General features: G+C 42.5%; 1 protein-coding gene across 2 annotated transcripts in view; it reads left to right on the plus strand.

The window, feature by feature from the left end:
* The window catches only part of ANKS3 (ankyrin repeat and sterile alpha motif domain containing 3), a 51,954-nt gene that overhangs the window by 4,034 nt on the left and 33,510 nt on the right, over positions 1-14,410 (plus strand). For both annotated transcript variants that reach the window (XM_073636565.1, XM_073636566.1), the window contains exons 2-3: positions 6,464-6,648; positions 8,680-8,878. In XM_073636565.1, the coding sequence (XP_073492666.1) occupies positions 6,488-6,648; positions 8,680-8,878 (360 nt within the window). In that variant the 5' untranslated portion in view covers positions 6,464-6,487. The remainder of the gene's footprint in view (positions 1-6,463; positions 6,649-8,679; positions 8,879-14,410) is intronic.

Consider the following 14,410-nt stretch of genomic DNA (forward strand, 5'->3'; position numbering starts at 1 on the left):
TTCAGCCTCAAATCCGACGGACTTTAGATTTGAAACATGCTTCAAATCTTTCCGACGGACTCGAGTCCGGTCGAAAAATCCGCTCGTCTGTATGCTAGTCCGACGGACAAAAACCCACACTAGGGCAGCTATTGGCTACTGGCTATCAACTTCCTTATTTTAGTCCGGTGTACGTCATCACGTAAGAATTCGACGGACTTTTGTGTGATCGTGTGTAGGCAAGTCTGTTCGTTAGAAAGTCCGCTGCAAGTCCGCCGAAAGTCTGTCGGACAGGCTGTCGGACTTTTGTAGCTGAAAAGTCCGACCGTGTGTACGCCCCATAAGACTAAAACTAAATTGAAATTTTACTTCAAAATTAACACTGGTCTGTAGTACATGTTCATACCTCAATGCCGTAATAAATAACATATTCGATTTTTCACTCCAGCAGTATATAATGAGTTTGGAAATTGTAGAGAAATGTTAACTAATGCATTACAATTTAATTACACCTATTAGATTTTAGATGACTAAAATGCATTTTAGTCGACTAAAATGTACTGGAGATTTAGTGGACTAAATACGACTAAAACTAAAACAATTGCAGAAGACTAAAACTAAAATGCCATTTTAGTCCTAAGACTAAAACTAAATCGATATTTGCTGCCAAAATGAACACTGTTTGTCACACTTGAAAATCCCTAAATTATTACGGTTCTAGTTCTTTTATGAAATATGATGTGGTCGAGATGAATGTGCTCTTTTAATTTTTTTTTCTTTCTTTTGAGCCTATACTGTGCAGTGTTTTTTTTCTTTTTCCTTCCTATCTATATCCTGCACTTGTGATAAATTTTAAGTTGTTCTAAAGGCAGAAGGTTTTTTTTCCTAGTTATGCATTAGGATGAAAAAAAGCCTTTTGTGTATAGCACCCCCCTAATACTTACCTGAGGTCCATCTAGATCCAGCGATGCGGCACGAGTGCCTCGTCTGTCCAGGACTCTCCCTCCTGATTGGCTGAGACATAGCAGCAGCGCCATGGGCTCCCACTGCTGTCAGTTAGCCAATCAGGAGAGAGGGAGTGGGGCCGAACCACGGCTCCGTGTCTGAATGGACACAGGAAGCCTCAGCTCGGGTGCCACAATAGCAAGCTGCTTGCTGTGGGGGCACTCAACTCGAGGGAGGGGCCAGAAAAAAAAGGAGGGTCAAGGCTGCTTTGTGCAAAACCATTTTTAAAGAAAAAAAAGATGAGACTTTACGTTCACTTTAACTATTGTTTTGGAGTGAAAAGAAAAAGAGGAAAGTTGGAACTTTGAATAAAGCCTGTCATAAATAATAATAGTGGTTCTATGTAGGAATAGCAAATTTTATTGTCAGGATCCTATTTAAGCATACAAAATCATGGAAAAACATTTATAGCAATCCATATTAATAATAAATTCATAGTCAAAAAGACTTGCGTATAAAATAGTACTTATAACATGGGGTACACATCAATAACAATTGTTGGCATGTAGGATACAAAACAAATTCAATATTACAAATCGACATATAGACATCATTTAATAAAATATAAACATGATTAATACATTGTATTCCTCATACATCAGATGGTACATTTGATACATAAAGAAATGCAAGATTGAAACTTTATTTGGGTGGAAGACACCCGCTTCTATTAGTGACCTGCCACACCTATTTTTATTTATCAATTATCCCAATACACACTTGTACTCATACGTATAAGTATTAGTTAGCCCAGTTTTTTTATTTTTTATAATGTGTAAGATGTTACGCTGAGTAAATGAATACCTAACATGTCATGCTTGAAAATTGCGCACGCTCGTGGAATGGTGCCAAGTTTTGGTACTCAAAAAATCTCCATAGGCATTGCTATAAATTTTTACAGGTTACCTGTTTAGAGTTACAGAGGTGGTCTTGGTATAGAATTATTGCTCTCGCTCTAACGTTCAGGGCGATACCTCACATGTGTGAATTGAATTCCATTTACATATGTGGGCGCGACATACATATGCGTTCGCTTCTGCATGCGAGCTGACGGGGGCGCTTTTAAATTTTTAAATTTTTTTTTTTTTGTTTTAATTTTCTGATTTTTACACTTTCCCTTTTTAAAATATTTTTTTTTTTTTTATTCCTATCACAAGGAATGTAAACATCCCTTGTAATGAGAATAGTGCGTGACAGGTCCTCTTTATGGAGAGATGTGGGGTCTATAAGACCTCAGAGGTCATAATGTCGTGCCCGGGCCTCCGAAAGTCATAGAGATGACCGGGGACCATCTGTTCTCTGGAAATCTCTATGATCCACTTCCGGTGCCAGTGGGTTCCTTTTTCTGGCTCGTGGATCGCACAGGTGAGCCGATAGAAGCACCAGAGGGTGGCGACAGTGGGGGGGGTGTCCCCTCCCGCCACCTGTGTAAAAAAAAAAAAAAAAAAAAAAAAACAAAAAAAAAAAACAAAAAAAAAAACAACAAACAAACTGGCTGAACTGCCGCTATGATTGTTTCTATGGTGCAGGGAATTAATGGTTGAAGAGAATTGATTCCTGGAGGTGTATCCTCCCAGTATAAGCACTGAAACGGGAGAACGTGTACGCCCTCCTGGCCGGAAGTGGTTAATACTGCTTTAAAGTTTCAGGGCAAAAAAAAGCATGCATTACATCTGTACAATACATGCTTATTCCCCAATGTTTTATCCCTGTAAAGACCTTGTCAGATACAGACAAATATAAATAAAACACTAGGGACTCCTAGTGTAGTAGTAGTAGTAGTAGTAGTAGTAGTATGAAATTCCACCATTTATTAAGATAAAAAAATTACCTAAGGCAGGTAGAGAATTGCATGTCACTGCTGTAGCTCCAACTGATGTGTTTCGTCAAATAGGACGTCATCCAGGAGTATAGTCTTTCTGGATGAAATGCATTGGATAGAGCTACAGCGGTGATGTAATCACGCCCACTGGGGTAATGGTTGTGCATATCTGTTTTACATGCAATTTTCTACTTGCCTTACCTGTGTAGTTTTCTTTTTGTCTTAATAAATGGTGGAATTTCATACTACTACACTATGGGGTTGATTTACTAAAGGTAAATCCATTCTGCACTGCAAGTGCATTTGGAAGTACAGTCCCTGTAGATGTGAGGGAAAGCTCTGCTGATTTTATCATCCATTCATGTACAAGCTAAAATGCTGTTTTTTTATTTTCCTTGCATGTCCCCCTCAGATCTACAGCGACTGCACTTTTCAAGTGCACTTCTAGTGCAAAGTGGATTTGCCTTTAGTAAATAACCCCCTATGAGTCCCTCCTTTTTGCCTTTTTATCTCCTCTTGAGCTTCATCTGTGGACTGCCCTGGTTATTTTAGAAACTCCTTTCCTGAGTCCTGAATTGTGCCATCCATCCATCTCAGTGGGATTTCTCCCAAAAAAGTGCAGCCAGACCTCCATCTTTGAGGTCTTACCCGTCGGTAAGCGGCTTGTGAGTGGGGTGCGCACTCGGGTGTGGAGTGGTGAACATTCACGTGAGATTATTGGATTTTGGCAACACATGCATCTATTGATGGACTGTTTTTACTGTGCACTTTTCTCTCTATAAGGAATCTCCCTTAAGATACTCCTGTATTCATTTAATAATTTTCACATGTTTATGTTGAGCATAATTGTAGTGGTATTTGTGCAACCCTAAACATGAGAACGTGAAAGAAGTTTCTTTGAAATCTTTGCAAATCTAATAAAAATGAGAAAACTCCCATGTACATAAGTATTCACAGGCTTTGCTCAATACTTTGTTGAAGCACCTTTTAGCACCAATTAGAGCCTCAAGTCTTTGAGTATGATGCTACAAGCTTGGCACACCTATTTTTGGGCAGTTTCTCCTATTCTTCTTTGCAGGACCTCTCAAGCTCCATCAGGTTATACGGGGAGCGTCCGTGCACAGCTATTTTCAGATCTCTCCAGAGATGTTCAATCGGGTTCAAGTCTGGGCTCTGGCTGGGCCACTCAAGGACATTCACATAGTTGTCCCGTAGCCACTCCTTTGTTCTCTCAGCTGTGTGCTTAGGGTCGTAGACCTGTTGGAAGATGATCCTTTGCCCCAGTCTGAGGTTCAGAGCGCTCTGGAGCAGGTTTTCGTCAAGGATGTCTCTGTACATTGTTGCATTCATCTTTCCCTCGATCCCGACTAGTCTCCCAGTTCCTGCCACTGAAAAAAATCCCAACTTCATGATACTGCTGCCACCATGCTTCACTGTAGGGATGGTTTTGGCCAGGTGATGAGGGGCACCTGGTTTCCCTCAGACATGACACTTGCCATTCAGGCCAAAGAGTTTCATCAGACCAGATCATTTTGTTTCTCATGGTCTGAGAGTACTTCAAGTCCCTTTTGGCAAACTTCAGGCGGGCTATCGTGCCTTTTATTGAGGAGCGGCTTCTGTCTGGCCACTCTACCATACAGGCCTGATTGGTGGAGTGCTGCAGAGATTGTGGTTGTTCTGGAAGTTTCTCCTCTCTCCACAGAGAAACACTCGAGCTCTGGCAGAGTGACCATCGGGTTCCCTGACTAAGGCCCTTCTCCCCCAATCATTAAGTTGGGTCGGGTGGTTTGCTCTAGGAAGAGTCCTGGTGAATCCAAACTTCTTCCATTTAGATGATTGAGGCCACTGTGCTCATTGGGACCTTCAATGCTGCAGATACTTTTCTGTACCCTACCCCAGATCTGTGCCTCGATAAAATCCTGTCTCTGAGGTCTACAGACAATTCCTTGGACTTCATGGCTTGGTTTGTGCTCTGACATGCACTGTTAACTGTGGGACCTTTTTATATAGACAGGTGTGTGCCTTTCCAAATCACGGCTGGAAAGGCCGAGACAGTTTATTTTTTTTAAGCTCAGCCTTTCAAGCCTGAAGGAGAGATCTGGGGTCTGATTTCTCCATAAAGAGGACCTGTCACGCACTATTCCTATTACAAGGGATGTTTACATTCCTTGTGATAGAAATAAAAGTGATAAAAAAATATGTAAAATTTAAAGAATAATAATAAAAAAAATGTTTTAACAAGTCCCCCCCCCCCCGTCCCCACGCACAGAAGTGAACGCAAGTCGCGCCCACATACGTAAATGGCATTCGAATCATACGTGGGGTATCGCCGCGTGCGTTGGAGCAAGAGCAAAAATTCTAGTCCAAGACCTCCTCTAACTCTAAGGCCTCTTTCACATGAACGATCCGTTCAGGTCCGCCTGTCAGTTTTTTAGGCAGAGCTGAACGGACCCTCCATAGAGCTGTATGGAGCGTCGGATGTCAGCGGTGACATGTCCGCTGACATCCGACCCGCTCCGATCCGAAAAAGTGTAACGGAGGAAAAACCTATCTTTCCATCTGTTTTCAGATCGGATCGGGTGACGACGGACCCATAGGGGAGAGCGCCACTCTGACAGGTCTGTCGCTGCACAGTGTGCAGCGACAGACCTGTCATCTGCCTGCTCAGCGGGGATCCACGGAGCGATCCCCGCTGAGCAAGCGGATGTTCACGGGGCGGATCATCACTTATCCGCCCCGTGTGAAAGGACCCTAAATGGGTAACTTGTAAAAAAATTTAAAGCGTTGCCTATGGAGATTTTTAAGTAACAAAGTTTGGCGCCATTCCACGAGTGTGCGCAGTTTTAAAGCATGTTAGCTATCTATTTACTCGGCGTAACATCTTTCACATTATGCAAAAAAATTGGGCTAACTTTACTGTTTTATTTATTTTTAAACGTGTTTGAAAAATCGCTGCACATAAAAAGTTGCAAAGGCCGCCATCTTATTCCTTGGGGTCTCTGCTAAAAAAAAAAAAAAAAAAAAAAAAACATATAAAAATTAAGATTTTTACATGTAGGAGCGAAGTGCCAGAATTGGCCCGGATGGGAAGTGGTTAAACACATAGCAAGTTTGACAGGTGGCACCGTCTGTCAAACCCTCCCATGTAAGTGAATGGGACCATGCTGCAAGCCAAGTTCAATATTCAATTTTGGGGTGGTCCTGCAATGCATAATCACCATTCCGCAAATAAAATCTAAAAAAAAGCCATCAGAAGGCAGCAGTTTTATTTCCTTTCACTGTCCTTGGGAAAAGAGATCCACTTCAGATCACTTTTTCAGGGGTGCGGTAAACACTGCTGCTACTGTGAAAGAAGCTAAATGCAGCATCCGTCATGTGATGAACGACCGCAAGATGGTTGTGTACAGAAAAATACTCTTTCTCCAGATAAACACTATTCTGTTTTCATGGGATTTAGGAATTTTGCATAGGAGTGTCCATCCTAAATGCTGCTCCTTTCTAATGTACTCAGCTGCTGCAAACTGTTTTTCACTCCTCAGTATCTTGTCTAACAAGACAGTTAAGTGTAGATTATTTGTTTTGCTCGGTTTTATGGACTTATTTGCATTCCTTTTTTTACTTTTTTTTTTTTTTTTTTTTTTTTGTTGCCCATCACAGGATACATAAGCTGGTTTTGGCACGATGGCGAGTGAGTTAAGTGATGAATCCAGTGAGTCGGAGATGTTGAGCCGCAGTCTGTCCATGTGGTACGGGGAGCCATTGGATGGACAAGAGTTGCCTTTGGATCTTCATACGGCGGCTTCTTTAGGACAGTATGAGGTTGTTCAGAACTGTGTGTGCAGGTAAGAATAAAACACTGTTGTGATTAAATCTTTCCTGAACTTGGCCAGTTCAGACTTTGCGTGTGATGGAAAATGACATAAGCCTTCATTGCCTGGTAATAACCACATCTCAAAACTGTCAGTAGATCTACAAACTTCTGCTATTGCAATGCTTTGTACCTATCCAGGTATATCAAGGACTGTGTGTCCGGCATCACTCTAAAACAGGGATAGGCAAAGCCTGGAATCCAGCTGTTGAACCATAATCCCCATGAGGCATTTTAGGACCCTTGATAGCCAAAGGCATGACCCCCAGAGGCATGATGGGATTTGTAGTTTCACCACTGCTGGACTGCTAAGGCTGCCGACTCCTGCTCTAGAATATGCTTGTTCCTTCGGTGATGAGTAGGGGGCCAATCTAAGGCCATACACGATATGAACCCATGGTTGCAGGAAAGAAATTCACATGATTTCCCCCATCAACACAGACACTGCTGACAGGGGAATCCCTCCTGAGCCATTGTCTTCTCCTGACGAGGGGAAGCAGCCCCCTGACGGGAGAAGACAGTGATTATCGCTAGTGGCTATAGCAGGTGCTAACGATAATCGTAAGATAATCCGGCAGGTTGGTTGTACCCAATGTGATCGATCGATCAACTTGGTACATTCAACCTGTCCATTAACGTTTCGAATCTCGGTCAGTTCCTGCTGAACCGTCTGAGATTTGAACCGTGTATGGCCGGCACTAAAGGGATACAAGAGCTGCCTTCATGCATATAACACAGGAAAACCTTTTTCCATGTCTTTCTCTCTCCCTGTTATCCTCCACAGTTTTTCTTTTGTACATCATTCAAGTAACTTGTGCTGAATAGAAATAATGATTTAATAGATGCAGGTATTACCTTGTCCAGTTATGAGAAGTAAAAACCTTATTTTTTTTGTTTGATGCTCTTTGGGGAAAACTTACCACTATAACAGAACATGCTTTCCCACAAGTTACCATGAAGACTGGAAAACCGTGCTCTGGCCCAGATGCCTTTTGAATTGTAGCAATAATCTTCTAATACAATGAGTCCGTCAACTTCCGTAACATCCATTGCAACAATTCTTTTATAGGCTACATGGCAGGATCCAGCAGTAACAGCCTAACGTGTTTTGGCCAAAGCCTTACTTATAGCATTGAATTAGGAAGGCTTTGGCCGAAACTCGTTGGGGTGTTACCAGTAAATAACTGTTGCAATGGAGGTTACAGAAGTAGCTGGCTTCATTGTAATTAGAGAAACTTACGACTATTGGTGACAGTAGAAATAAGCCCAGTATTAAATACTAACCACAAATCCACTAAAAGATCAATCTCTGCAGGGTGTTTTAAGAGCCACAGAAAACTCGAAGGACTTGTTCTATGATGACCTGTGTTTATGAGGAGCACATCCCACAGAGTGATAATGGGGGGGCTTCGTAACAAAATGTTGTGACCTGTATTGCGGTGTGGAATGTTCTGGGGGCGTTCCACAGCTCCTGCTTTTTGGAAAGCTGAAATGTATAATTGTTTTTTCCTGGGTCTCTGGAACACCCAGAATTCCCTTCATACCTTCCAGCATCTATCCTAATATTTTTAATTATTAACTTCTTTCTACTTATGACCTATCATGTCTGGTCCATTCCATAAGACAGTGCATTAAAGATTGCTTTTTTTTTTTTTTTTTTTTTTTTTTTTTTTTTTTTTTTTTTTTGCCCATAGACACCAATGGTGTTCAGCTTGAAGAGCAGCACAGCCTTGCTTTAGGTGGGACAATCCCATCAACTCAGGATTTGGGACTATAGTCCTATCTCTTATAAGCAGTGTGAGAACTCTAATGACACTGACCTTTGCCTGCCTGCGCTCTGGTGTTCATTTTGAAACAGTCTGACTTGATGCAGTTGGACATTAGTCTGGTGATGTGCATGGAAATGAAGAGGTTACTTGGCTGTGGAATGTCACATGCTTTGTGACTCTATTTTAAAGTGTAATTTTGTCTTCTCACTAACAAGAGCCCTCTTGATTATCCACAGACGGGATGTAGACCTGAACCAGAAGAATCTGGGTGGATGGACACCACTCATGTATGCTTCTTACATTGGTCACGATTCAGTGGTGAGCCTCCTCCTGGAAGCCGGGGTAGATGTGAACTGCAGGACCCCCAGCGGACAGACCCCTCTGATGCTAGCCGCCAGCTGTGGGAATGAGAGGGTGGCTTATTTTCTGATACAGGTAAGACAAGCTGAATATGACAAGATCTGCCCAAGGCATAGTCTCTTCCCCTAACCACTTGACCTCCCGTAAAATTTAACCCCCCCTTCATGACCAGGCCACTTGTTGCGATATGGCATTGCGTTACTTTAACTGACAATTGTGCGGTCATGCAGTGCTGTATGCAGTTTGTCATTTTTGTCAGTTTGTGCTATAAACAAAAAAAAGACCAACAATTAAAAAAAAATTAAAAAAAAACTATACCTTTTTTACTTTCTACTATAAAACATATCCAATAAAAACTTTTTCATACATTTAGGCCAATCTGTATTTTGCTACATGTTTTTGGTAAAAATTCCAATAAGCCTATATTGATGGTTTTGCGGAGTTATAAAGTTATATTGTCTACAAACTATGTTGGATATATAGTGGAATTTTTTTTTTTTTTTTTTTAATACTAGTAATGGCAGCGATCAGCAACTTTATAGTGGCAACAATCGGACACTAACTGACACGTTGTGGGAACCAGTGACATGAATACAATGATCGGTGCTAAAAATATGCACTGTCACTGTACTGTAATGACACTGGCTGGGAAGGGGTTAAACATCTAGGGCAATCAAAGGGTTAACTGTGTGCCTAGCCAGTGTTTTTGTGTGCTGCTTTTACTGAGGGGCGTGATGGATTTTTTTTTTCACTTTACCCCTGTCAGAACAGAACTCTGCATTGTTTACATAGGCAAAGCTCTGTTCTATGTCTCTGCCCGACGATTGGTGGGTGCCGCCGACCCAGCACCCACAGATGGGCGTCATGCCGGCCCCCTAGGCAGAAGTGCAGAACCATAGATGTAGGGGGGGGGGGGGGGAGAAAAAAAGAATATTCTGCTCAGAATGGCAGTCCTGTAGCAGTATATCTGCTATGGGGCAGTCTGGATGTATTTAACATTGGGCCTATTTTGTTCTTGTGTGTTGCCCACTGTTTTGCACATTAACATGCGTTTTAAGGATGCCTATTTATTTTGAATGCTCTTCCAAAGCACAAAAGCTGATGGGGGGGGGGGGGGGGGGGGGGGGGGATTTATATGCACCACAGCATGTTGCCCAGTAATGTGGTGCGTTGCAATGCAGGTGTGTTTTTGGAGCTGCGTTGCCTGTTCCAAATGAATGGCACTGCGGTGCTCTAATGCCCAAGAACATAGTATGGCCCTGAACCATTTTATAACAATTTTTTTTTTTTTCTCTACATCCACATGCATACACACAATCTATGGGTAGCTGGAGGAAACCAGGGTGTTTAAAGAAACCTAGACAGACACAGGAGCAGGGGGATAACACTTTGCAGATAGTATTTCTAGTGGGAATATATTTTGGGATCCCAGCACTGCCAGGCCACACTATTTACTGGCTGCTCAGGCTGTTATCACTCTTCTGCTTTGTATCTGATAATAGTCAGATATCAGAAATTGTCTCCAACTTGCCCATATTTCTAGGATTCTTCTCAACGCTTTCATCAAGATCCTTTCTAGAGTTCTTCTTTATATGTAAAGCCAAAGCCTCACTTTAGCTCACCAAAATACACCAACGCATGGAGCATAATGTGGCCCTAAACCATGGGTGTTTAACCTGTGGCCCTCCAGCTGTTCCAAAACTGCAAGTCCCATGAAACATTGCAAGGCTGACAGTTACAAGCATGACTCCTAAAGGCAGAGGGATGGTGGGACATGTAGTTCCGCAACAGCTGGAGGGCCACAGGTTGAGCACCAAAGCCCTAAACCATCTGTCCCTGCAACCACTGAAGTTTAATCTAATGTTCTCCACATCCACCTGCATGCACACAATCTGTGGGTGGTTGTTAGAGAAAACCAGGGTGTTAAATTATTCCCTTTTTGCCCATATTTCTAAGATCCCTCTGACCCATTTCTATCAAGATCTTTCCTAGAGCTTTCTCTACCGTGCCTAAAAGTATTCATACCCCTTGAAATTTTCCACATTTTGTCATGTTGCAACCAAAAAACGTAAATGTATTTTATTGGGATTTTATGTGATAGACCAACACAAAGTGGCACATAATTGTGAAGTGGAGGGAAAATGATAAATTGTTCAATTTTTGTTTTACAAATGTGAAAAGTGTGGTGTGCATTTGTATTCAGCCCCCCAATACTCAAGCTGCAAGTCTTTTGGGGATGTCTCTACCAGCTTTGCACATCTAGAGAGTGACATTTTTGCCCATTCTTCTTTGCAAAATAGCTCAAACTCTGTCATATTGGATGGAGAGCGTCTGTGAACAGCAATTTTCAAGTCTTGCCACAGATTCTCAAGTGGATTTAGGTCTGGACTTTGACTGGGCCATTCTAACACATGAATATGCTTTGATCTAAACCAGGGTTCTCCAAACTTTTTAGCCCGAGGGCCACATTGTAGATTTTGCAAATATTTGCGGGCTGAAAAAATTTATTTATGAATTAAAATTTTAATGACCTCATCATAGCCTTTCCGCGCGTCCCCATCAGAGTCTCCCCCACGTCTGTACCCCCCAGTCTGATCACACCCCCATATCTCTCCACTCTGATCACAACCCCCCCCCCCCCATACCTCTCCCCTAACACACCCCTCCACCATCACACGCACCTTTGGGTTTTCCAGTCCTGCGGCTCCTCCTCCCAGTGGAGGAATCTGCAGCACACCAGAGCGGGCTAGTTATCACTGGGGCAGGCGTGACAAGACCTCCATCCAAATCTCTGGTGCGGTGGCAGCTGCACAGAGCGGGAAGCCTCCTCTGCCGGCACCCCCCCCCCCCGCCTGACTCCAGCACGCACAGCCAGCCCACACATCCGTGTCTGCCTGACAGTGGGGCCTCGCCTCCTCCCTGCACGCATGGGAATCTGCCAACCGCTCTGCTATCCTCTGCCTCATTGGATCAGCTCTGACAGCGGTACACATACGTTGCCCCGCCTGCCTTCTGCTCTGTCCCACTGACAGCCTGCCTAAAAAAAAAAAAAAAAAAAAAAGCACGGGGGGGTTGAAGCAAGCAGACTCGGTCGTTGTCCTGCTGGAAAGTGAACTTCCTCCCCAGTCTCAAGTCTTTTGCAGATTCCAACAGGTTTTCTTGTAATGCCGCGTACACACGAGCGGACTTGCCAACGGGCTAAACTCCGTCAGCATTTCCGAAAGATTTAGAACATGTTCTATATCTGAGTCCATTGGAAATGCCGACAGAAAAAGTCAGATGGGGCATATACACGGTCGGAATGTCCGACCAAAAGCTCCCATTGGACTTTTTCTGTCAGGAAGTCCGGTTGTGTGTACGCGGCATAAGAGTGCCCTGTATTTGGCTCCATCCATCTTCCCATCAACTCTGATCAGCTTCCCTGTCCCTGCTGAAGAAAAGCATCCCAACAACATGATGCTGCCACCACCATGTTTCACAGTGGGGATGGTGTGTTCAGGGAGATGTGCAGTGTAAGTTTTCCGCTACACATAGCAATATAATGAATGCGACCTAACACAACCTGATTGTAACAATGACAAGCCTCCACCCCTGATATGTATACAACAAAAGTAGGAAAGAAATGGGACTTTGTTTGAGGCTAGTCACTGAATGCATACCTTATTCAAATCATTTTATAAAATTATTTATTAATAACAAATCACATCATAGAGTGTCAATCTGTAATACAGGACACAATATAATGTAGTACATTTGCATGAATATATATTAGTTATACAGAGTAAGATAAAACCTAATAAGCATTATAGTTACAAAAGGACACTCATCCATTCATAAAAGTTCAATGAACATAATCGATTTTTCATGGTGAGCCAAAATTGTCTAAGCCTCAGTTCGATATAACTCGACGCACGTTTCATGGCTCATGCCAATCATCAGGAGTAAAATGCTCTGAAATTAAATCGGTGATATCCATAAGTATAAGATATCCTTTAAACGGAGTACAATCTCTCAAAATAAAGGTGTGTAATTTGCAGTATGGCCAAATGGTGATGCCCAACTTGAAATCCAAGGGAAGAAGAGGGACAAGGATGATCATCTCCCCCGGGGCTGAGGTGAGGAGTCCCATCCAGACCAGAGACAACAGCCAGGTGAAGACCTGGTGACCATGTCACAACCATGTGAATCTGGTGTATGCGTAACAGTCCACACTGCTCTGCTCTGCAAGGGTAGGAAAATGAAACTGTGAAATGAATGTGTTGAAGTAATGAAATGAGCCTATACCTGTGAATGAGTGAAGTGATGTGAAGTGCGTGAGCTAAAAAAACTACAACCAAAAAACATACCCGCTAAATAAAAATAAAACCAAAACCACCAATTGATGGTGAGCTGTGTAATGTGAAAACTAAAAATAAACCCAAAAAGATGTTGTGATGAATGTGAATCAAACTAAATTACTGTGTGTGTGTGTGTCTGTGGCTGTAGACATGGCATTTGATTTTAGGCCAAAAAGTTCAATTTTGGTCTCATCTGACCAGAGCACCTTCTTCCACGTTTGCTGTGTCCCCCACATGGCTTCTCGCAAACTGGACTTCTTATGGCTTTCTTTCAACAATGGCTTTTTTTTTTTTTTTTTTTTTTTTTTTGCCACTCTTCCATAAAGATTTGTGGAGTGCACAACTAATAGTTGTCCTGTGGACAGATTCTCCCATCTGAGCTGTGGATCTCTGCAGCTCCTCCAGAGTTACCATGGGCCTCTTAGCTGCTTCTCTACTTGCCCGGCCTGTCAGTTTAGGTGGATGGCCATGTCTTGGTAGGTTTGCAGTTGTGCCATACTCTTTCCATTTTCGGATGATGGATTGAACAGTGCTCTGTGAGATGTACAAAGCTTGGGATATTTTTTTTATAACCTAACCCTGCTTTAAACTTCTCCACAACTTTATCCCTGACCTGTCTGGTGTGTTTCTTTGCCTTCATGATGCTGTTTGTTCCCTAAGGTTCTCTAACAAACCTCTGAGGGCTTCACTGAACAGCTGTATTTATACTGAGATTAAATTACACACACGTGGACTCTATTTAATAATTAGGTGACTTCCGAATGCAATTGGTTCTACTATATTTTAGTTAGGGGTATCAGAGTAAAGGGGGCTGAATACAAATGCACGCCACACTTTTCAGATATTTATTCGTAAAAAATTTTGAAATCCCATTTATCATTTTCCTTCCACTTCACAATTATGTGCCACTTTGTGTTGGTCTATCACATAAAATCCCAATAAAATACATTAACATTTTTGGCTGTAACATGACAAAATGTTGACAATTTCAAGGGGTGTGAATACTTTTTCAAGGCACTGTGTATATATACAACCAAAGCATCACATTAGCTCTCACCAAAAGTTACAAATTACTAGCTCTACTGTACATTCTCAACACATATTGATCTTCTAGACTAAGGGTCGCCAAACTTTCTAAACAAAGGGCCAGTTTACTGTCCTTCAGGGGGGCCAGACTGTGGCCATTGGGAGTAGAAAATGCCCTGGCGTCAGTGGGAGGAATTATGCCCCATAGTTGGTGTCATTGGGTGGACTAGAGCCCCATCGTCTA

This window comes from Aquarana catesbeiana, linkage group LG06, assembly GCF_042186555.1.
Source record: "Aquarana catesbeiana isolate 2022-GZ linkage group LG06, ASM4218655v1, whole genome shotgun sequence".
In the NCBI taxonomy this organism is placed as follows: Eukaryota; Metazoa; Chordata; class Amphibia; order Anura; family Ranidae; genus Aquarana; species Aquarana catesbeiana.